The sequence below is a fragment of the Lygodium microphyllum genome, chromosome 8, assembly GCF_053477565.2.
Source record: "Lygodium microphyllum isolate KBCC chromosome 8, Lygodium_microphyllum_v1.1.10, whole genome shotgun sequence".
NCBI lineage: Eukaryota > Viridiplantae > Streptophyta > Polypodiopsida > Schizaeales > Lygodiaceae > Lygodium > Lygodium microphyllum.
Window position 1 is genome coordinate 111,224,813 of NC_141142.1, and position 24,984 is coordinate 111,249,796.

Below are 24,984 nucleotides of genomic sequence, written 5' to 3' on the forward strand. Positions count from 1 at the left end.
ATTCCTAATGCCCACATTTGTGCTCTTTTTACATAATTAAGTTTGGATAGATGGCCCATGGTAAAGCTACATAACTAGCTACTATTTGTCTCTGTAACCAAACTTACAATCCATTGCAATGCCTAAGGCTCGAAATATTGGTAGTTAGCACACAACACAAAGCTCTTCAATAGAGGACTTTTGATGAACCATTACTGGGACACTATACCAATTCATAGGGATGGCCCTATCAACACCACCATTTATGATTACAAGTGCCTCAAGTTAGGCTACATACTTGTTGCCTCTTCATGATGAAACCCACCCGTGCTTTTCTTGTGCTACTTTCAAGGCTATTGGCACCTTTTCAAGGCATAAGCTTAAAATTTTGAGTACCTCACTTCTTATTAGGTAATCTACATTTATCTGCGCTTTGCCATGGTGTCCCCTATCATAGCATTACGATAGAAGAGGCGAATCCTTTATTAGTTGAGCTGCGCTTTACAAATGAAGTCAGGGAATTGTGCCAGGCTCCTCTTTGACTCTTGATCTGCATCCATAGATATATTGAATGTCCTCAATATGCAACCTCCTACACATAATGAGGTGGTTGATACTCCAAAGGTTGAGAAAGCATGGTTTCTTGAAAATCATTTTCTTTGAAGTATCTCTATTATGGATGCATGATTAACAGCTACACTAGTAAATCTTGAATGAATGCCATGTTATTGGGTGCCTATGCATAACATAGATTTACCATTTTGAATGAAGAGGTGAAGCTTTTACCATGTGAGTTGCACTTTGCATTTAGGAAATGAATTCGTTTTAGGCTCCTCTATCACTGCACCTTGATTCTTGATTTGATTTGTCAAGGCATCTTGGATGCACTCGGAATATGTGATCTCCTAAGCTTGGTTTGGTGGTGGAAGACTAAGGTAGCATGCAATCTAGGAGCTTGATTTCTTTGTAATATATTTGTTTCGAAGGCAAGTTTAATGCCAACACACTCGTGTGTTTATTCTTATGGTCATATTTTTAGAATCTAGTCCTTTGTCATCTCTTTCTCTCTCTCCCATAAGAGCAATGTGCTAATTATGGATTTTTTTATTTAGACACTAATTTTTTCTTTGATATGTATTTTTCAAAATACATATGTTAAATTTACCATACGACCTCATATATATTGTGTATTTAAGTAGGCAGGCGCTATGATAATATATTAGAAAGGTTCACACATAGCATAGTTGAGTTGTATATCTATAATCTTGAAACTCTGCATTAAGACAAATTTTATGGCCAATGGGGAATAGTTTGAGATATGAGGGCTCGGGGCATAGTTTTCTATGGGAAGATTAGAGTGAGACATCAGTAAATGTGTCGAAATATCGGAAATGTTTATGCGTTGAAGGCGCTCTTATCACGTTGGTTTCGAAATAGTATCTCTCTCTCTCTCTCTCTCTCTCTCCCCACGTCGAACCAGGGTTTCTGCAACCTTACGCGACGGGCAGTAGGCTGAGAATTCTGCAGGATCACCTTCGCGGAGGAGTCGAAGGAGCTTCGATGGCGGACGAGGAAGCGGCTGCAGCAGCTGCCGCTCCTCTCAAAGACACCGGCGCTCCAACCATGTGAGACGTCTCACTCCCTTACAGTTCGTGTCCCAGAGTATGCAAGGCTCTCAGCTCAGTGGGCTGTATGATTCAAATGCTGCCATCAGTGTGCTGCAATGCTATACGGTGTGATCTAAGTCAACATTTTCAAAAGGCTTGTATCATATGCAGAGGATATTATGTTACAGCACTATCAAGCCATCAAGGCTTTAAGTATATCCGCATTTTTTTGGAGGCAGGGTGAACAATCGCTGAAATCTGTCTATGGTTTTTAGACTTTTCTGTACACTGTATTCAGTCAGATTAGTACTAGTTAACTTATGGTCTATACTTCTCCAGATTCGATAAAGTTTTGAAGAAGGAGATACCCTCTACGTGTGTGTACGAAGATGAGCTGGTAAGTGCTAACTAATCTTCTCTTTAATTCTTTGTTACCGTTTCTTTGGATGTGGCAAGTTTGGTCTGGTAGTTTAACATAATGCGTCTGAAAGGGGCTTTTTGATTCTGCAGGTATATGCTTTCAGAGATATTGCTCCTGCCGCTCCTATTCACATCTTGATTATTCCCAAACACAGAGACGGTCTTACACAATTATCCAAGGTAAGCATGCTATTAGTTTGTAAGGTTCAACTTTCAAAGCTGGGAAGCCTGTTTGTGGCACGAAGGGATCTATGTTTTTGGTAATCTTAGTTTCCTTCTCGAGTAACTCACAGGAATTGTTTCCCGATTTCCTAAGAGAGTTTCAGTAAGTCTGAAAACGGTCAACTGTGCATACCTATGTGAAAGGGTTTCTTTTGCCCAAAAAAGTCCCCTGTGAGTATGTTGGGAGATGGATCCACTGGTTTCATTGAACCAAGCTTGTAAGTAATCTCTCCTACAGTAACTAGGCTGGCCAGCTGTTGGTCACCGGACAACTTTAGAGATCCAGGCTCATGGTAATGGATGGGTTTATGTTTGTTTACTTTAGAGCAAACCTAGTCACTCTTTACTGCCTTAGCTGATATTACGAGCAACATAAACTGCAGAATAAGGGAAAATCTTCAAAGGGAAGGCAGAACACCTCAGGGCTAGAGGATGAAGAGCAAAGGCATGCTGATGAATTAAGAGAAGAATGTGGGGACTTATTTCAGTGTCCTCCAAACGTGTTCTGACACATGAACTATGCCACATTTGTGCATTGAGGTTGCAGCTGTCCTTAGAATGACTATGAAGAGTGTGTCAGAATGACAAAACACAGAAGCAAAACACGAGATTGAAGAGCATAGAGATGGAACATAAAACACATAAATTCATGAGAATGAACGAGGGCAAATGAAATTGAATTCACTAGTGTGCAACCAAAGCAAGTACAACAACCATCACCATAGCTAGGAGGCAAGAATGCGACAACGTCTCTTTGAATCTAAGAGCAAGGATCTCAGCCCCAAGGACATTTGCAATGGAATGCAGAAGTACAAGTGATCCCACAAAGGGGAAAGGGCACATACATATAGGCACAATCCAAGTATGAGTGTTGCACGAGAGAAATGCAAGTGGCCCAAAAGAGTGGCCACTTGGGTCTCCTAAGGTGGACACACATGAGACACAATCATGACCTCTATCACCGTCTCTCAATTCATAGGTGGAGCATGGTCCATGGAAGAGAAAAAGTGCATCGTAGACATACAACATAGGTCTCTATTGGATACATTTAAGAGAGGCGCAATGAGTTTGAAGCATCATTGATATGCCAAGTATAGGAAGAAGATGTACAAACACTTAGCAGTTCCATATCAAAGTTATATGAGCCATCAAGAAAGCTCATCATATAACGAATTTGGAATCGCTCTCGTGAGCATTAGCATGCCATTCCCTCCTATGCATAAGTATAGGAAGCATAAAGTACAAGCATACATGAACTTGGAGACAATAGATGATTCAAGATTTCTCTCACGAGGCCTCTCTGTAGAAGAGGCTCAAAGAATAGCCATAGATAGTGGAATATGACTTCCATCGAGTCCACAATCCCAAGAACTATCACTATAAGAGGAGCCAACAAGGAAAGACCCTCTCTAACTGTGACAATAGCATTAATATGTGTCACCAGGTGGTGATACTTTTTGTAGTTGCTTTTTTTATTTACTTATATAAATATTTTATTTTTCTTTTTAGTTACTGTTGCTTTTTACCCCTAGAGTTCTCTTGGATTAAGCCAGGATCTTTGCATGTTCAGAAGAGATAGCCATTGGGAAAAATTGGACTAATGGTTTGCGTGGGCCTTAGGACCAGTTCCATATTGAATGGGCATTGAAGAATAGAATGCCAGTGGTTTGGGACTGTGTGCTTAGTCATTGGAGATGGTGTAGGACAATGAGCCCGGCCAAGACAGAAGATGCACATGTGAGAATGCTCACGGAATAAAAGTCACCGTAACTGAGCCACATCACACTTTTTGATGTGGTTGCAATGATAAAAGTTGCTCAAAACAACTTGAGAAATGCAGGGGGAGTTACTATTTTTGGACCCTAGAATCTGTTCGTGCTATTATCTTCATTTTTGCACGAGGATTAATTTTCTGGTTTCTGCCAAGGTTAAATTTTGCACCAATCATGGAGAATTTAAGATTGGAAGGTTTAAACGGAAAAATTGTTACATGTATGCCATGTGGCACAAATTCCCTAAAGAGATAGAGAGAGCATTTAAAAAAAACGTAATAGGCATGAGGGGCAGATTTGAGAATGAAGTTTTGAGGAGTTGAGGGCAGATTGCAGCAAGTTCATCAGCTATGAAGAGTACTTCTTCGTCACTGACTCATGTACGGAGGTAGAGCTTGCTCCCTCTGATAAACTCTCTCTCTATTCTTAGAGGAAATGCTCTGCATGATGGTTGATTCCATCGAAGATACAATACTGTGTTTTCTTTGCACTTCTGTTGAGACAAGAGCCTCACTGTCCAGGTTCAGGTACAGCTGTTGGCTTATCCAATGCAGGAATTAAAGAAAGTGATGACCATGCCACACAAGAACATGATTTTTCGGCTTTGATTTAGTGTTGTTTGTGGGACTGTTTTACTGTTGGAATGATGCGAGGGTAAAAGGGATGTTGTTCTGGATATGCTGGACAATAAAGAATAGTAAATACAGAGTTTTGCAGAGTGCAATCGTGCACATGAATCATTCAGTTATGGTCACAGAAAATGCTTTCCTTAAAGGGATGTTGTTCTGGATATGCTGGACAGTAAGAACAGTAAATACATAGTTCTCTAGACTGCAATTCTGCATATGAATCATTGAGTTATGGTCACAGAAAATGCTTTCTTAAAAGGGATGTTGTTTTAGATATGTTGGACAGCAAGAATAGTAAATACAGAGTTCTGCAAACCGCAATTTTGCACATGAATTATTAAGTTATGGTCATAAAAAATGCTTTCCTAAAAGGGATGTTGTTCTGGTCATGCTATACTATCCTTATGCAGCTAGGATTTACTTAGAAAAGATGAAAACCAGCAGTTCACAGGTTATGCATTTTGGAACATTTCATTTTTGTAACTTTTCATCTTTTAATCGATAAAGAAATATTGAGAGAGGCACCAATCTTCGGGGCCAATTTGATGTTGAGCGAGGAAGTGAGGTCTTTGTTTGTGTGTGTGTGTGTGAAAAGACCAGGTGTTAATTGAAGGAACTACTGCTTTATGTGAGTCATAGACTGGTTTCAATATGCCCTCTTTTTGCCTCTACACATGCCCTCTTTGGTTGAAAGCATGTGAAGTTAAGTTCACATAAACTAGAAGATCTTACGAGGCTCTTGGAAGGTCATGTAGGTGGTTGCTAGGGAACCAAGAGAGATGCTAAATAGAAGCATCACTATACCAGCTATTGCCACCCTTTCTTGTAGCCTTGTTGTGCCCCTCTTTGAACAAGAGCACGAGAAGGAGAAAAAAGTATCACATTTTGAGAGGTAGACTATCTCAGCCATGGAATGGCTAAGGAGAACAAAGGATGAAGTAGCTTGTGATCATTCATAACATACGTGAGATCATGTGACCCATTGTCTTAGTAACTCGATGATGCTTGTCTTGTCATCACCAAAGGAACATTCACCATGGTGAATGTAGCGTGAAATCTTTCATTAGCCAAAGAGAAGAGAGGACTGAAACAACTCATGAAAATCTCAAACGGTAATTTATTGTTTGATATTAGATAGATAATTACACAAAAACGAAACTAGAATACCATACGCAAACAAGGGCTTAGGCAAGTGCAATAGATGTAATATCAAATGCATTTGAAGACAAAATATAAAAGTTAAATACATATGACAAAAATGACAATGAAAACTTGCAAGTTAAAGATGAATGACATGACCAAGTCAAAGGCTTGATGGTAGGTCCTTAGTATGCCATGTTGCCACAACGCTAGATGATAGCTTGATCCATAACGACAACAGGTTTAGGGCTAATGACAGACAATGGTAGCAAGTCAATGATTGCTAGCGACAGGTGTAGAAAGTGTGACATGGGTAGGTGATGCGGTGCTAGACATAAATGTGCGATATGGTAGGTAGATCATCAAGACTTAGTCCCACATTGATGCACCCATTCACAAACAAAGATGGCGCACAAGCATGCAAAGATGGCAAAATGGTAGATTAGTTGCCATGATGTATCAAAGCTTAAAAATGTGAGCAATGAGTTCAGACGAGACAATGAAAGTCAGATTTCAATAGAGTTAAGTGTCCATGGCAAGTACTGTATATCCTAGAAAATGTGAGTTAAAATGATGACAATGAAAGTTTCAAATGCAAGCAATGAGGATGGCAAAAAAGCTAGGTCTACACTAAGAAAGATTTCATAAACAAGTAACCAGCAAAGCCCAAGCTATCATAGTTTAGACTTAAACTCAAAATGCAAGATCAAGCAAATGCAAAGTCTAATACCATGTCAAAATGACAAAACATAGAAGCATAATACAAGATCGAAGAGCATAGAGAGGAAAAACACACACATGAAAGCATGAAGAACAATTGAGAGCAACAAAACTAAATACACTAGTGTGTAACCAAAGAAAGTGCAACCATCATTATCCTAGTCACTAGTGAGAAGGTAGCAAGAACACAATAGCCTCTCTGCATATCCGAGAGCAAGGATCTCATGCCCAATGACATCTACAATGGAACACAAAAGTACAAGTGATTCCACAAAGGGAAAAGGGCATCCATATATAGGCACAACCCAAGTATCAATGCCACAGAGAGAAATGCAAGTGGCCCCAAAGAGTGGTTGCTTGGTCCTCTTAAGGTGGACATATATGAGGTGCAATTATGACCTCTAATAGAGTAAAATGTAGATGTGGAAAATTATTAGATTGGCTTTTTTGGCTTTGGCAATAACCTTGATAAATGGTTGGATCTCATGGTCATCGCTAATAACCTTCTAGAGATGGGTGCTAAAGGGCATGCTTTTGCTTGTTATATTGACCATAGTACTCATTGAAGTTGGGTTGATGTGATGAGACTATTGAGTCTGAGATATAAAGACGTGTGCATGTGTGTGTGTGTGTGTGTGTGTGTGTGTGTGTGTGTGTGTGTGTGTGTGTGTGAAACTAGCCTTCCTTCCGTGGATGGGTGGTAAATCCCTAATTACAACTTAACTACAACAGCAAATAATTAATGAAAATTTGAAAATACAAATTTACGTACTAATCTTGGTCAATGTATACCTGATTGGCCCCAAAATTGGTACCCCTTTTGGTATTTCTTTAGCTTTATTGAAGAAGAAGTTGATTTACAATGGGATTCATCTGATCCCCTTTGCAATCGAAACTTCCCTTGCTGTCCAAAGTGACCAGCAAGTCTTCAATCTGATTTGCCCCTTGATTCGGGCACTTCATTGGCCTTCAACCACTTCATGTTGGAGTGCGCGGGTAGCGGAAGCGTGAAGATTTGCAGCAGAGGAAGTGAGCAGGTGAGTGAGAGAGAGTCAGAGAGAGTACGAGTTGATTTGGGTGTACCAACAATGTGTTGGTACACAAAGAATAAAATGTATTTATACTTAGGGTCCGTAAGGGTGCATTCACATGTACAACATAACAATACACGTGTAAAATACACGGAGGTGAATAAAGGACCTTTACATCCCAACAACCTCCCACTTAAAGGTCCGGAGTGAACCTTTAACCAACTCCCACTAGTCGTATGCAATGCTCATGCTGAGCCGTGCCTAGACTTTTAGTGAGAACATCTGTAGGGTTGTCTTGTGTTTTGATCTTGGTCAATGTGATTAGACCATCCTCCAGAATGTGTCTGATAAAGTGATATCGCACATCAATATGTTTTGTGCGTGAATGATACATGGCATTTTTAGCCAGATACACATCACTCTAGCTATCACATCCCAACACTGGAGTACTCATAGACATGCCGAGTAGTACTCAGTGCTACGATGTTCTGCAACCTGGAGCACCAAGAGATGGCCCCTCCAGCAACTGTAAAGACATACCTGCTAGTGGACCTGCGAGTGTCTAAGTCACCTGCCATGTCTGCATCACAATAACCCTGCAGATTAAGTGCACCCTGCCCAAAGCAAATACACTTTCTTTGTGTACCCTTCAGATATCTAAGAATACTCTTGACAGCCTTCCAATGTGGTTTGCCAGGATTTGACATAAACCTGCTGACAACTCCCACCGCATGAGCAATGTCTGGACGAGTAGCCACCATAGCATACATAAGAGAGCCACAAGCTGATGCATAAGGGACTCCCTTCATAGCATTGGCTTCCATGTCATCTTTTGGGCTGTTGGCTTTACTAAGCTTAAGGTATGGAGGTAAGGGTACTCCGAGAGGCTTAGCTTCAGCCATGTTAAATCTGTCTAGTACCTTTTCAATGTACTTTTCTTGAGATAAGAACAGCAATTTCTGCGTTCTATCCCTACGAATCCTCATGCCCAATATATGCTCTGCATTCCCCAAATCTTTCATGGAAAAAGCTGATTTCAGCTGATCTTTGAGGGCATCCAAGCTAGTCTTTCTCTTCGCAGCTAGCAACATATCATCCACATATAAAACAAGTATGATAGGGCTGCCATTTGTATCCTTTTTCATATACAAACAATGATCTGCATGGCTGCGTGTAAGCCCATGAGAGAGCATAAAAGTGTCAAACTTTTTGTACCACTGCCGTGGTGCTTGTTTCAGCCCATATAAGCTGCGTTTTAGTTTACACACCAACTGCTCTTTTCCAAGAACTACAAAACCCTTGGGCTGTTTCATGTAGATCTCCTCATCAATGTCACCATGCAGAAAAACTGTTTTCACATCCATTTGGTACAGCTCTAAATCCAATACAGCAGTGAGAGCAAAAAGCACACGTATTGTGGTCATCTTCACGACAGGTGAGAAGACCTCCTGGAAGTCAATCCCTTCCTTCTGTGCATACCCTTTGGCAACCAATCTTGCCTTGTACTTGGGTTTCCCATCAACTGTCTTTACTTTGTAAACCCATTTGTTTGGAAGAGGCTTTCTTCCTTTGGGCAACGACACAAGATCCCAAGTATCATTAGCATACAGAGATTTAATCTCTTCCTGCATAGCTAGCTCCCACTTATTGCTGAATTTGGATGACTTAGCCTCTTTATATGTCAGAGGTTCACCCTCATCACTAAGCATCACATAATGCAAAGAGGGGTCATACCTATGTGGCTGCCTTCTTAGGCGTGTAGACCTGCGTACCCAATGATCTACATTCTCAGGAATCGGATCTACATCTGGAGGCATGTTATTTTCAGCATTTATTGGCTGCTGTAAGCCATTTTCAGCATGCTGTTCATGCTGTACAGCACCTTCATTTTCATTTCCAGCACCTGCATTTTCATAATCAGCAAGTCTATCTTGCTGTCCATGACCTCCCTGTGCTTCTATTTGTTGTCCATCATCATCTGGCTCAAAGATAACCGGCTGATCATCAGTTTCAGCCTGTGGTACAGCACCATGAGGCTCATCATTTGAAGTAATAGGTGGCTGCGAATTCTGAAATTTGACCTTTTTCATGTCTTCATCAGAGGCTAAAGTACTTTTCAGCAACTTTGCCTCATTAAACACAACATTACGGCTGCGAACAATTTTCTTGGACTGAGGTAGCCACACTCTATAGCCAAATTCACCCTCATCACCATAGCCCATGAAAATGCCTTTGGTGGATTTCGGGTCAAGTTTATTCCTCAGCTCATTTCTAACATGCACAAAAGCATCACAGCCAAATATTCGTAAATGGTCATATGAGGCCGGTTTGCCAGACCAAACCTCCTCAGGAATGCCATTATTTAGGGACCTGTTTGGAGAGCGGTTGCAAATGTGAACCGCGGTTTTAAGTGCCTCTCCCCAAAATTCATGAGGGAGATTAGCAGTGGACAGCATGCACCGCACTCTCTCACATAGAGTCCTATTGTATCTTTCAGCCACACCATTTGAAGAAGGGCTGTAAGGGGCTGTAAGCTCCCTCTTGATCCCATGCAAGTCACAAAAGGACTTAATTTCATTAGACGTGAACTCACCCCCATTATCAGTTCTCAAGCATTTCAACTTTCTACTTGTCTGAGTGGTCACGAATGCATGAAAAGTTTTAAAAACAGCAAACACTTCACTTTTCTTTTTCAACAAATAAACCCAAATTTTCTTGGAACAATCATCAATAAAAGAGGCAAAGTATGCAGCACCACCCAACGATTTCAAAGGCATGCTACATACATGAGAATGCACTAAGTCCAAGACATTTGACTTACGGGAGACACCAGAGTAAAATGAAATTTTCATTTGCTTTCCAAACTGACAGTCATTACAAAAATCAAGTTTAGAGCCTTTTCCATCAACCCTCTTCAAAGAGGTAAGAACATCAAGTCCTTTCTGGCTCATATGGCCTAATCTCTTATGCCATAACTCCAAATGACAGCCAATTTCAGCAACTGCAAGAAACTTGCCATTCAAAGCTTTACGGTGTAGACAATACAAAGTGCCCTTCTTGGTTCCTTTAGCAATCAGCATGGAACCCCTTTTTAATTTCCACAAACCACCACCAAACAGTGTGGTGTAACCATGCAAGTCAAGCTGTCCAACAGACAGTAAACTCTTCTTGATGCCAGGCACATATCTGACATCTTTCAACACAAGTTCTTGCCCATTATCCAAAGACAAGTGTATGGTGCCAATCCCATCAATGCTGCAAGCATGATTATTTCCAAGGTAAACCTTGCCATAACAGCCTGCATCAAAAGTAGCAAAACACTCCAAGCATGGAGTCACATGGAAAGAGGCACCAGAGTCTACAATCCAAGTCTGAGTGACACCATTATCAACTGACAAAAGTGCATCAATCACATCAGCCTTGGTGATGTGCATATCCTGCATGTGACATACAAGGGCATCATAATCCATTGCACATAATACATCAGCCTCTGCATTTGAGAGCTCCTCTATGACAACACTAGGCCACATTGGCCTTTTCCTTGCCTTTACCTGCCTCAGATGCATTTGTCTTTTCCTCTTTTTTCTTTTTGTCTCCTGCATTCTTCTTTCTCTCTTGTTCCTTCTTGTAATATCTGCAATCAGGCTTCTTGTGGCCCTTCCGACCACACTGATAGCATGTAACATCACTCTTTTCTTTTGCTTTGCTCTTGCTCCTGCTTCTCTGTCCAGCATTTGTATTTTTCTTTTCAGCCCTGCCTCTAACATTATAAGCTAAGTTGCTGCCTTCTCCACTAGACTTACGTCTAATTTCTTCATTCAAGATCGAACCCCTCACACCATCATATGTGAGATTGGGGTTATTACTGAGAGAAACAACCAAAGTCTCCCAAGAGTCAGGCAATGTCATGATCAAAAAGATCGCCCTCAACTTATCATCAAAATCCAAACTTGCATCCTTGAGCTGATTTAAAATGCCAGTAAATGCATTCAAGTGCTCAGCTGCAGGCTTGGACTCATCTAGCCGCATATTCACCAACTTGCGCATTAAATGCACCTGATTAACAGGTGTGGTGATCTCATAGGTAGTTTTCAACTTCTCCCATATTGCATGACCAGTGTCTAAACCCTTAATGTCTGTCAAAATGTCATCAGTGACACCCATCTTTATATAAGCCACAACCCTTTTATTGACTTTGGCCTAATCCGCCTCAGACATTTGTGCGGGTTTATCCATTTGCAAAGCATCCTCACAATCCTTTAAGAATAGTATGCCCTGCATACGATCTTTCCAAAGATCAAAGCCCTGACCATCAAATCGCTTGATTTCCATTAAACTTTTAATGTCAGAACTGAAAGAAGTTGCAGGCATTCAGCGTGAGCTGTCGCCTGACGATTTTGACCTGCCGCCTGATGCCACGCAGCCTGTCGCTGTTGCATGAAGCCACGCAGCCTGTCGCTTCAGTTTCGTGACCTGCCGCCTGCAAGGAACTGTCGCCTGCACTCCTGTGAGCTGTCGCCTGCAGTCGCCTGGTCAGGCACGACCTGTGTGAGCCCGCTAGTCAGAACACGACCACTCCTGTGAGCTGCCAGGTAAAAAACGACCTGTGTATCTCGCGTGAGCAAACACTGAAGATGTCTCGCACGGACTCCGAGGAGCGCGAGCACCTTAACCTCAGCTCTGATACCGGTTGTTGGAGTGCGCGGATAGTGGAAGCGTGAAGATTTGCAGCAGAGGAAGTGAGGAGGTGAGTGAGAGTGAGAGTCAAAGAGTACGAGCTGATTTGGGTGTACCAACAATGTGTTGGTACACAAAGAATAAAATGTATTTATACTTAGGGCCCGTAAGGGTGCATTCACATGTACAACATAACAATATACGTGTAAAATACACGGAGGTGAATAAAGGACCTTTATATCCCAACATTCATAGACGATGGAAATGCCCCAAATTCAATGGCTGGCTAGTCCTCCACTTGAATTTAGCTGAAATTCACCTTCAACCTTGAAAAATCCAAGTCTTGGAGCTTCCAATTTTTGGCACACTTCTTGAGGCAGTTGCTAAACTCTAATTTCTGCTGTAAATTAGGGTTTATAGCGGAGAAATTTGCAATTTCTCAGTCTCCAAGGTTCCAAATGCTGAGATCTTCGGAGCAAGGCTATGAAATGGCTGGGATATGAGAGAGAAAGCTATAGAGAGAGAAAATTCAGAGTTTCTTCGCGAAAAACTGAAGAAAATTTTCGTTTACTGCAGCTGCCCTCTCTCAACAGCTTGTAGATGCAAAGAATAGAAGTAAATTGGTCATTTATTGGTGCTGCCTTATCTCAACAGCCTGTAGATGCTATCACCTGTTGTTGATTGGTCTTCTCCTGCCATTGCTTGCCTCAGAAGGTCCTCCAATGGCTGCCAATCAGAGCAGCAGCATCTCCTCTCTCTCTCTTGCAGGCCGAATACACTAAAAATGCCTCTCTCCAGCCTCTAAAGACGTTTTTCAGTCTTGCATGGGTATTTTTGACAAGTGGCAACCTTCCCAAATGTTTTTTCTAGCATTATTCATAATTAAATATTTATTTTTAGTCTTTAAATATTGAAAATTAATTGAATAATTATTTTGGTGCCTTGAAAAATAGTTTGACTGGCCAATAATTGAATTTGCTAGGCATCTTCCACCTTCGAGTATGTCTACGCCATCTTTGACCATCAGATTGGTGTTAAGTACCATTAAACGCCACTTTCTCTAGTGTCACCAATTGATACTTATGGCCAAATGAATGGCCTAGGCCAAGAATTGGCACCGGATACCATGAAATACCCGTGCGGCATAAATTATAGTAACTTTTGCCTTTGACATCTCGTGATTTCCTTGGGTCTCGAGCTCGTAAATTTACTCTAACCCCAATTATAGCTTATATGTGCAACATATACTTAACCATGTGATTAAAAATTAATCCACATGTTAAGTGAGGTCTCAAAAATACATGTCCTTATGACATATATATAAGAGAGAGAAAGAAGAAAGTTATATTAATGTCTACGAAAGGCCAAGTTGACCTATGAGACCAAAATGTTACATATAAAATGTCTGGAAAACTTTTCAAGTCCTAGTAAAGCTACTATCTAATGCTTTGATAAACTAATTGAGTAGGTACAAAATGATATATAGGTTGGGTACAATTCATATGTGTTCCAAGTATGGTGTGGAATTGCTCATGAAGCTTGGTTATCCTAAAATGTCCCGCATGTGTCTATCTAACATCGAGAGGGTGAATTGGCAAGGCATGGCTCTCCGGTGGTGGTGTAGTATCCCTTGTATCCTTGACATGTGTCTCTTGAGAGAGAGAGAGAGAGAGAGAGAGAGATTTTCTCCCTAGGGAGGACTTAGTTCCTTGGCATATGGCAATTTCTTTTGCTACTCTACCATGGATTTCACATTTCTCATGTGATTAATATAATTACTTATTATTCGTTATGAGAGAGAGAGAGAGAGAGAGAGAGAGAGAGGCTAATCAATGCAGGATTAGGTCAAAATGAAATATTCATCATGCTCTTGTACAAAAAAGAAAAATCAGCGAGGTTCAATTTAATCGAAAACAAGAGTTTTTGGTATAACAATTCTCTCAAAAAGTTTTGCCAAAAGGGCTCTCAACCATCACCATTTGCTATCACCTAGTCCTCATTTCCATCAATTAATCTTCATTGTAATTCTAGCTGTTGTTCACAATTGCCATCAATGATTATACACGCATTGGATATAGGTGCTGCCCCAACAGTTTTACTTGATGGCTAGTGAACATAATCAACTTTCCATGCTACTGCTATGTTGACTATTGCACAAGTTTAGTATTGATTGATTGCTAATGCTCAATTCCGCACGCTATTGACGCATCACATGTGCAGCTGTTCTAGACTTGCCTTGCACAAAAATGTAGCTCATATAGCTTTCTGAGTGGCCCATGTTATTGTGCTTGCTCTTACTAAACTTTTTACTTCAAACATACCACTTTAAGCTTACCAGGTTGCCTTTAGCATGCTCGAGTGTTGTGTTTGCTATCCTCCATTGGTTTGTGGCAGTTTGACACCCTAAACATTTGTTTTTTACACAACTCCAAGAATTGCTGGCTGCCTACCATGGTAAACATGAGATGGGTTTTGGGGATGGGGATGGTAATAGGGATGGAGTCAGAATTGCCATCCCTTATTTCCTTTGAGAGGGGGGCTCTAACTACCTATAGATACAATGCACAAACTCATGAAATATACAAGGCTAATGCTTTTAACATATTAGATTAATTTGTACATGCTAAAATTGATTGACTTTTAGATCCAACTTGCTTCATTTAGATTCAATCATGTCATCTCTTTAAGTTTTGCATGCTGTTCCATGAGTCTCTAGCCTCTCAATGAGCATGCTCAGCTAGTCATCACACAAACCTTGGCACCACAAGTCCAAAATGAGACCCAAACATGCGTAGCTTCCCCTTATGACTTGGATTTTCTCCATAATTTCACATCATATGCATTGAAAATGTAAGAACAATCTCTTAACAAATGGGAGGTGGATAGAGATATTACAATACCATGAGGTCTTTCACTTGTTGACAAGAAAATGTGAATCATTGCAAAATAACTGAATAATGAGTATTATCATGTGAGAGTTACCACAAATAAGCCACCAAATGCACATTCACAACAAAAGCAAAGAGGACAAATCAAAACGAGCCGTGATGAACAATGGATGAATGTGGATGTGGCAAATAGGACGTCTTTATATGAGCTACAAATGTATGAAGACTCAAGTATGGAATCCAAGAGGATTAATTCTGTATGCATCCTTAGAGAAGCCCCTTTACTTAATAATATAGTGATATGGGATGGATTTTGGGAATAGGAATAGAAATGGGGATTGCCATCCCCTATCACCTCGATATGGGTTTTTAACACGGGGATAATATTGGGATGTGGTACGGGGATGAGAAGCTAGGAAATGACCATCACATGTTGTTACAAGGACGTGAAATTTTGAGATGCTTTTGATTAAGTTATTAATCAAATGTGCAAGGTTGTTTAAGCATATGTGATGTACATGGTAGTTATTTCATGGTAACAAGCGAAGGATCCTAAGAATGTAGTGCGTGTCAAAGGCAAAAGTTGTTATAAGTTGTGCCAGCTGGGCTTTGGACTAGCATTAATTAATTAATTAATACCAGTCTAATGGTCAAGGGAGGTTGGGGACCACTCTAGGTTGGAAATGTCCTAGCCAATTTAATTATGGATGGACGAATGTAATTTTGACAAGGTTAGAAGGGTTGAAATTAATTTTCAAGATTATTTAATTTTGAAGATTAATTAAATGGTTGGTTGCCACTTGGCAAAAATACCCATGCAAATTGAGAAAACTTTTTTGGGGGCTAGGTCTCAGCCATTTAGTAAGTTTATAGCTTGAGAGAGAGAGAGAGAGAGAGAGAGAGAGAGAGAGAGAGAGAGAGAGTTGCTAGTCCATCTTTTGATCAAAGAACAACAATTTGTTGCAGAAGATAGCCATTTGGGGGCCTCAATAGGCAGGGGATTAGAAGGAGTCACCTACCAAGGATTGGCAACAACATTGTTGATTGGGTGACATGTGATTGCATTAAATGTAGGTTGGAGCAGGTAGCATGTAGAATTTAGGGTTTTCTTGCGAAGAAAATTAGATTTTGCTCTCATCATGGCTTTCTCTCACCTTCTCCAACCCATTCTCAAGAGATCTTAGCATTTCTCAGCCATTTTGAGTAGATCTTAGCCAAATTTAATAGAGAGCAAAGAGATATTTGCTGTAAATCCTAAATTTAGGCAAGAATTAAGGTTTGATAACCACCTTGAGACGTGTGCCAATTAGTGAAGTCATCATACACTGAATTCAGTACTTGAAATTTGTGTAATTGTTAGGGAGTTTAAGTGCTAGCCCGTTCATTGTAATTTGGGGTAGCATTTGGTCAGTTGGTGGTTCCATTTGTGCAACTCTTGGGTAAAAAATCAAGGGACAATTGGCCCAAATTGATTTCTGAGATTGTTGCCATAGCAAAGAGGCTTTTTGGAACAGCGAAGGAGATTTTGAATCGTTCGAGATTATTAAGGTAGTTTGTGCATTTCAAGTTATATTCATTTGCTGATTGCTATAGTTAGGTACTTTATTAGGGAATTGCTACCCTTTCCAAGGAAAAAAGGCTGGTTTCATCTAGCACACATGATACACATGGCAATTGTTTCATGGTAATAGGCCAAGGACCTCGAGGATGCAATGGATGTCAAAGGGAAAAGTTGTGATAAGTTATGTCAATTGGGTTTTGGTGGTTAGTTGGTGTCGGTTTTGACTCTAGGATAGTTGTTTGGCCAATAAGTGTTAGTGATGACACTAATGACTAGCATTAATTGATTAATTAATGCCAATCTAAGGGTCAATAGAGATTGGGGACCACTCTAGGTTGCAAATGGCCTAGCCAATTTAATTATGGATAGGTGCATTTAATTTTGGGTAGGGTTAAAAGGGCTGAAATTAAATTTCGAAATTATTTAATCCTGAAAATTAATTTAATATCTGGATAATACTGAAAATGGGTTTAGAAAGTTGCTACTTGGCAAAAATGCCCATGCAAACAAAGAAAACGTTTTTTGGGGATGGGTCTCAGCCATTCGGAAGTTTTTGAGCTTGTTGGAGAGAGAGAGAGAGAGAGAGAGAGAGAGAGGAAGTTGCTGGTCTAGTTTTCTATAGTGGGTAATAGCAACCAATGAGTTTGGGGCAAGAGACAACAAATTTGAAGCCTACAAGAGTTGGTGACAACAATCTCTGGTATATTTGGCAGTAGGCGACAACTCCTGGGGCAGTTTTAATAGGCAGCAGCCATTTTGAGGGGTTTCTTCGCAAAGAATCTCTGCTTTCTCTCTCCTCTCTCTCTCTCTCTCTAGTATTCTCTCACCTATTCCAGCCCATTCTCAAGAGATCTCAGCATTTCTCAGCCATTTGGAACAAATATTAATAATATTTGATGGATAGTAAAATGATTTCTGCTGTAAACCTAAATTTTTGTAGAAATAGGGTTTAGTAGCCACCTCGAGACTTGTGCCATAGGAGAAGGCATGGTACATTGAAATCAACACCTGAAATTTGCAACTTGTCAGGGATTTCTAATGCCTAGCCATCCATTGTAATTTGGGGCAGCATTTGGCTAGTTGGGGTTCAATTTAGAGCTAGTCTCTAGTAAAATTCAAGGGGCAGTTGGCATTATTTGTTGGTTGTAAAGGCCCTTACGCTACTCTCGTGTATATATATTTTTACACATGTCAACACACCCTTGCGGGTGTAAGTGTACCGTACCTTGAGTATCAATACATTCTTTTGTTCTTTGTGTGTACCACACTGGTACACATCCATCTCTCGACTCTCATTGCATTGCATAATTGAACACATCTCAATTGACACGCACACTACCTGAGTGCTTTCTCTCACGCCCTTCAAATTGGTATCAGAGCATTGGCAAGAGAGTATGGCTTCCCGAGGAGTGAGGACAGAGATAGGCAATCATGGTCAATCGTTGGTTAATTTGACTAGTAGGTGTGAGGCGTTAGTAGGTGTGACGAAGCTAGCAACAACGTTTCAGGGCAAGCGTGATTGTGACAGGCAGCTCTTGTTTTCTGCAAGCAACAGCTGCTGGGAGCAGCTCGCTAGGCATGAACTGCAGCTGGTGGCGCATTCTAGTGATCAAAGGGACAGGTGACAGGTTGGCGGGGCCTGTTGCAGACACGATTGATAGTAGTGAGGATGCGGGGGCAGTTGACAGGTCAATGAATTTTCTGCAAGCAGGCCTCCTGTTCATTAATGAGGGTTTACGCGCTCAAGCACAGGGCTTTTCCTAGATTTGATGCTGGCTATACAGAATAGTGACATCTGACCTAGAAATTGTAGACATTGTGTGCATTTGCTTCAAAAATTTGGAGCTTTTCTTATACAAGTGAAATTTTGCTCACCTAAGCCAATTTCACTGTGATTTGTGCGTATTTGGACCTCGAAATTTGGGGGTTTTGCAGAATTTTTGAAATTTCTGCAACATTTGTCCATACTTGACACTTGGATGATGAATTAATGCAATTGGGGCAGAGTTACTTCAAAAATTTTGGGGCTTTTTGCATTGGTGATGCATTTTGAGCCAATTTGTTCTTTGATAGTGAAATTACAGCAGATTCTGAGTGAGAGAAATTGGATTTGCGATGTATTAAATGTTGTAAAAGGGCACCTTCTCTTGGTACACGTATTGCTGAATGCTTATTATGCAGTGAAACAACGGTACATACAGCACTTGGGTTATTGCATTTGGGCGTTTCGGTGATGTATTGTTGAAGTGGGAACTCTCATTTATGCAAATGTATCAGATTTGGTTCATGTACATGCTGTAATCAGCTCTTGGGACTGAAATTGCAGCAAAAATATATGCTTCTTGGGCACCTTTGGAAGTACAAGTGTGTGTACTTGCTGTTATATTCAGCAACCTTGTCATTGGCTGAAAGTATTTAGCATTTTATTGTTGAAGATGGTTGGCGATGCATCTATATCTGACACAAAGAATCTTTTTGAGATTCGTAAATTTGATGGAAATGGCTTTGATCTTTGGAAAGATTGTATGCAAGATATACTTTTTATGAAGGATTGTGATGATGTTTTGGCATAACATAAGGGTGTTGCTTTGTTGGATGAGGATTGGGCTAAAATGAATAAGAAAGCCATTACTTACATTAAAATGGCTGTCACAGATGATATCTTGGTTGATATCAAGGGACTTACCATTGCCTATGTAGTTTGCAAGAAACTCAAGGCTATGTATGAGAATATAACTCCTATCAATTAGCTCTATCTCATGTGCAAGTTAGTCAACTTGAAGCTTGATGAGTCTATGCCCGCCTTAGAGCATTTAAATGCTTTCATCGGTATTTTGAGTTAGTTAGAGGATGCAGGCTTACTAGCTTTTGAGCCTAAGTTGAGGGCTATTTTCTTGCTAATGACTTTGCTAGATTCATGGGAAGGATTGGTTGTGTCATTGAGCAACGATCCCACCTTGACATTTGATGGTGTGCATGGTTCTATTTTCAACGAGAAAATTAGACATAAGGCAAGTGAGGAAAGCAGTGGCTTAGCTTACAATATAAGAGGATGAATTGAAAAGAGAACAAATGCTGCAAATAAAAACAAAAGTCACAGCAAAAGTAGGGAAAAACAACAATATGTCACTTGCTATTAGTGTGGATACAAGGGGCATAAAAAGCGTGATTGCAGGTTATAAAAGGGAGCAAGAATGCAAGAAGCAGGCTAATGCAAAAGACAAAAAGAATGAGAAGGATGGTAGCTTTATTCCTAAAGAAACAAAAAAGAACAATGTGGTATCTAATGTTGTTATTGAGGAGATAGAAGTAGATAAAGATGCTGATTTGCTAGTTGCATCTTCAGATCCATATGCTATGACAGTGAAAGACATGTATATCACTAAAAGGGATGTGATAGATGCCTTGTTGTTTGCTCATGATTGTTTGTCACAATCGTGGATTGTTGAGACAGTGGTGCTTCATTTTATGTAACTCCATCTTTGGAGTGTTTTTCTTCTTATGCATCAGGTAACCTTGGGAAAGTCTACCTAGGCAATAACCATGTATGTGATATTGAAGGAATGGGCACCATACACCTGGCTCTTGAAAATGATCAAGAATTGATTTTTCATAACGTTAGGTATGTACTTGGCATTAAGAAGAGCTTGCTTTTTGTTGGGCAGCTCGACAACAAGGATTACTTTACTATCTTTTGTGGTGGAATGTGAAAGATACAGAAAGGGTCTATGCTAGTCACTAGAGAGGCGGTAAAAAGAAAACTCTATATTATCTTCACTGCAAGGCACTTCTTGGAAAGTTTGTTGCAGTTAATCAAGTGCAGTCACACATGGAGTTATGGCACAAGCATCTTGGACACATGAGCCAAAGGAGTTTATGGACACTTTTTTCACTTGGAAGAGTTGATGTGAAAAACTCAAAGCTTGACTTTTGTGATGATTGTGTCTTGGTAAAAACATGTAAAGAGTTTATACTCTCATGGAGCCTCTAGGAAGGCATGTATCTTGGATTTAGTTCATTATGATGCATGTACCGTGCTAATAAAAACTCATAGTGGTTTTCGTTATTTTGTGTCTTTTATTGATGATCATTCTAGAAAGCTATGGGTTTACTTGCTTAAGTTGAAAAGCAAGGAATTGCACGCCTTTAAAAATTTTTATGCATTTGTTAGTACTCAAAAGGGCTTAAAATTAAAATGCATAAGACAGACAATGGGGGAGAGTATGTATCTAAACAATTCACTAAATTTTGTGATGCCAATGGGATTAAATGAGAGCTTACAGCTCCTTATAGAAGATTCAGTGCATGCTGTCCATAGCTAACCTCCCGTAATTCTTTTGGGGAGAGGCGCTCAAAATCGCGGTGCATAATTGCAACCGATCTTCACATTGTGCACTTGAAAGTGGCATCCCTGAAGAGGTTTGGTTTGGCAAACCTGCTTCGTATGAGCACTTAAGGATCTTTGGCTGCGAATGCTATGTACATGTACTGGATAGCAAAACCAAACTTGATATGAAATCCCACATAGACATCTTCATGGGTTATGGAGATGAAGGTGAAATGGGCTATAAAGTTTGGTCTGGCAAACCTGCTTCGTATGACCACCTAAGGATCTTTGGCCTAGCAAACTTGCTTGGTATGACCACTTAAGGATCTTTGGCTATGAATGCTATATACATGTACTTGTTGATAGCAGAACCAAACTTGATATAAAATCCCACAAAGGCATCTTCATGGGTTATGGAGATGAAGGTGAAATGGGCTATAGAGTTTGGGTTCTAAGCATGAAAAGGTGCTATGTAGTTGAGATGTGGTATTTAATGAGTCAAAGCTACTGAAAAATGCTACATCTAGTGATTTGGACAAAAAGAAAGTGAAATTTCAGCATGATCAGCCACTGAAAATCAGATAATCAATGTATCATCATTGAGCCAGGTGACAATGGGCAGCAAAGGAATGCTGAAAATCAGGTTGGGTAACAAAGTCAGCATGCTGAAAATGAATTACAGCAGCCTAAACATGTATTACAGCAACCTGAAAATGTAGTTCAACACCCAAATAATAAGGTCATTGACATTCCCTTCGATGTGGATCCATTGCCTAATAACACAGATCATTGGGTGAGGACGTTTACACGTGTCAAGAGACCTATACAGAGATTTGATCTCTCTTTGGACTGCATTTTACTCACAGATGAGGGTGAGCCTCTCACATACAAAGAGGCATTATCATGCGAGTTAAAGAAAAAGTGGGAGCTAGCTATGCAAGAAGAAATGAAGTCATTGTATCAGTATGATACTTGGGATTTGGTTCCATTACCCTAAGATAAGAACGCCATTCCTAACAAATGGGTTTATAAAATCAAGTGTGTGGATGGAAAACCCAAATACAAAGCCAAGCTTGTGGCTAAGGGCTATACACAGAAAGAGGAGATTGACTTTCAGGAAGTCTTTTGACCCGTTGTTAAAGTGATCACTCTTCAGGTATTGTTTGCTATCGTAGCATCTATGGATCTTGAACTTGATCAGATGGATGTTAGAACTACATTCTTGCATGGTGATTTAGAAGAAGAAGAGCTGTACATGAAACAACTAGAAGGCTTTGTTATGCCAGGAATGGAGCACTTGGTGTATAGGCTTAAGAGAAGTTTGTATGGTTTGAAATAGGCTCCTAGATAGTGGTATAAATAGTTTGATGCCTTCATTCTCTCACATGGGTTTAAAAGAAGCAATGCAGATCATTGCTTATATATAAAGAAGATTGATAATGGAAGCCTTATAATACTTGTGCTTTATGTGGATGATTTGCTTATTGCTGGTAAGCATAAAAGCCAGGTTAATGCACTGAAGAGACAGTTGATTTCAATCTTTTCCATGAAGGGCTTGTTAGTGTGAAGCAATGTGGAAGCGAATGACCATGACAAAGAGTGAGCAAAGAGAGAAGAGAGAAAGTGAAAGAGACAGTGAAATGCATAAAATCTGCAGTGAAGAATGTTGTATAAGGATGCAGAATTATACACGGGTGCAAAGAGAATATTTGCGTATGTCTCCGCCTTGAGAACCTCAATCTTCGTCAGCTTGAATGCTGTCTCTGTCACTAGCAGGCTGAAAAGAATGCCTCGAAAAATGCCCAAAATAGGCAGGTTGGCTGTATTTAATGTAGGCGACTGCAGTTGGCTGCCGACTGTTGCCACGTGGCAAAACTGCCATGTGGAAGAGAGCTGACTCCTAATACCCCCTCTCAGATCCGGGACAAGGCAGCATATGTAGGAATCTAGAATATCAATGAAGTAAAGCTTGGGGAAGTGCCTTCGAAAACAAATTTGCAAGATTGTCTTTAGTCTTACAGTACTCCACATCAATGGTCGCATCCGTAAGCTTCTCCTTGATGAAGTGATACTGGATCTCTATGTGCTTCGTCCGGCCATGGAATACGAGATTCTGTGCCAAGGCAATGCAACTCTCATTGTCGCACCGCAAGATGGTAGGACGAGTTTGGGGGCAGCCAAGCTCCTCCAACAACCGCCGAAGCCATACAGCTTTATATATGGTAGGAGACGCAGTGCGATACTCTACCTCAGTTAAAAATAGGGCTACCGTGGGTTGCTTCATACTACTCCAATAGATAGCACCAGCACCTAAGGTAAAACAGTAACCTGTAGTAGACCGCATGTGATCCATATCGCCAACCCAATTTGAATCACTCCAACTCGCAAGAACAAGATCAGAAGCACGCGTACCTGTTGGATAATGAATCCCTGAGTGGAAGGACACCCTCAGATACCGTAGTATCCTTTGAGTAGCTTGCAAATACACCTGTTGAGGCGCACTCATGAACCTAGCCAAGAGACCTACAACAAAACATAGATTAACTCGTGTGTTGAGGAGCCAAATCAATGAGCCAATCAACTGACGGTAGTGAGTAGCTTCTGTTAAAGGAGAATCTACGTGTGAAGTGGCCTTCCAGTTCAGATCCATAGGAGTAGAAATGGACCGACAATCCTCCATCTCAAAAGTCACCAAGAGCTCCTGTACATATCTCTACTGAGAGATGAAAATCCCCCTTTGAGATTGAAAAATCTCATGGCCCAAAAAGAAATGGAGAAGTCCTAAGATTGTCATCTCGAATTGAAATTGAAAAATCTCATAAGCTTAGGACTTCGTCTCTCATAAGCTCCCTTCGTCTCTTCGACCTTCTGGGTATGAGCACTTGCAATAATCAAGTCATCAACATACAAAACAAACAACACACGACCTCCCTCGGAAGTACGCACATAAAGCTGTGGATCGGCTCGAGAACGCTGATATTCCAACTTGGCTTGGAGAACTAAGTCAATCTTCTCATTCCAAGCACATGGAGCTTGTTTTAGGCCATAGGTCTTCTTTAACCTATAAATCTGCCCATCTGAAGAACCAAATCTGGGAGGTTGCCCTACATAGATCTCCTACTTTAAATCACCATTTAAGAAGGTCGACTTTACATCCGATTGAAAAACAGGCTATCTCCTAGGGCCAGCCAAGGCAAGAACAATGCGAATAGTCGCCATGCGAGTTGTAGGGGCAAAAGTATTATGGAAGTCGACACTTGGGCGATGTGCAAAACCTTTAGCAACAAGGCGAGCCTTGTGCTTGTCCAAGGAGCCATCACTTTGGTACTTGGTCTTGAAGACCGATTTGACACCAATTACCTGCTTATGAGAGGGGCGAGGCACAAGAAACCAAGTGCCATTCCACTCAATAGCCTCCAACTTTGCTTCCATTGCCTTCCGCCAATTATTGGCCATTAAGTGTCAGTGGTGGCACTAGGGACTAGGCATTAATTAATGGAATAATGCTTGTCCGTCAATTAATGCATGGGACCACTTTGGGTTGCAAATGGCCTAGCCAATTAATTTTTGGATGGGCAAGGTCAATTTTCTGGGCATGGATTAAGGGCTGAATTAATTTTCAGAATTAATTAATTCTGAAAATTAATTAAATGGCTGGAAATTGCTGAAATTGGATTAAGAAAGCTGCCACTGATGCACTTTCTCGTGAAGATTACAGTCTCTGATGCTCCTATTGTTGTTGATGCATCCGTTTGGGGTTGGTACAGGAGGGCAGCAACTGATTTTGATCAGTTCTTCGCGACAAATCTCAAAATTTTCTCTCTCTACAGCATTCTCTCATCTCCTTCAGCCTATGCTCAGCCATTCTCAGCAATTCTCACCCATTCGGAGGAGATCTCAGCCATTTTTGGTGGGCTGATCTGTAATTTCTGCAGTAAACCCTAATTCACAGCAAAAATTAGGGTTTAGCAGCCACCTTGGGATCTGTGCCAGAGATTGAAGGCTTAAGGG

The 24,984-nt window shown here is 40.6% G+C and overlaps 1 protein-coding gene across 1 annotated transcript in view; it reads left to right on the plus strand.

Annotated features, from left to right (window-relative positions):
* Positions 1–1,365: 1,365 nt before the first annotated feature.
* HIT3 (HIS triad family protein 3) overlaps positions 1,366–24,984 on the plus strand; it is a 37,128-nt gene continuing 13,509 nt past the window's right edge. The window contains exons 1-3 of the mRNA XM_087683394.1: positions 1,366–1,604; positions 1,926–1,983; positions 2,097–2,186. Of these exons, the coding sequence (XP_087539520.1) occupies positions 1,540–1,604; positions 1,926–1,983; positions 2,097–2,186 (213 nt within the window). The 5' untranslated portion in view covers positions 1,366–1,539. The remainder of the gene's footprint in view (positions 1,605–1,925; positions 1,984–2,096; positions 2,187–24,984) is intronic.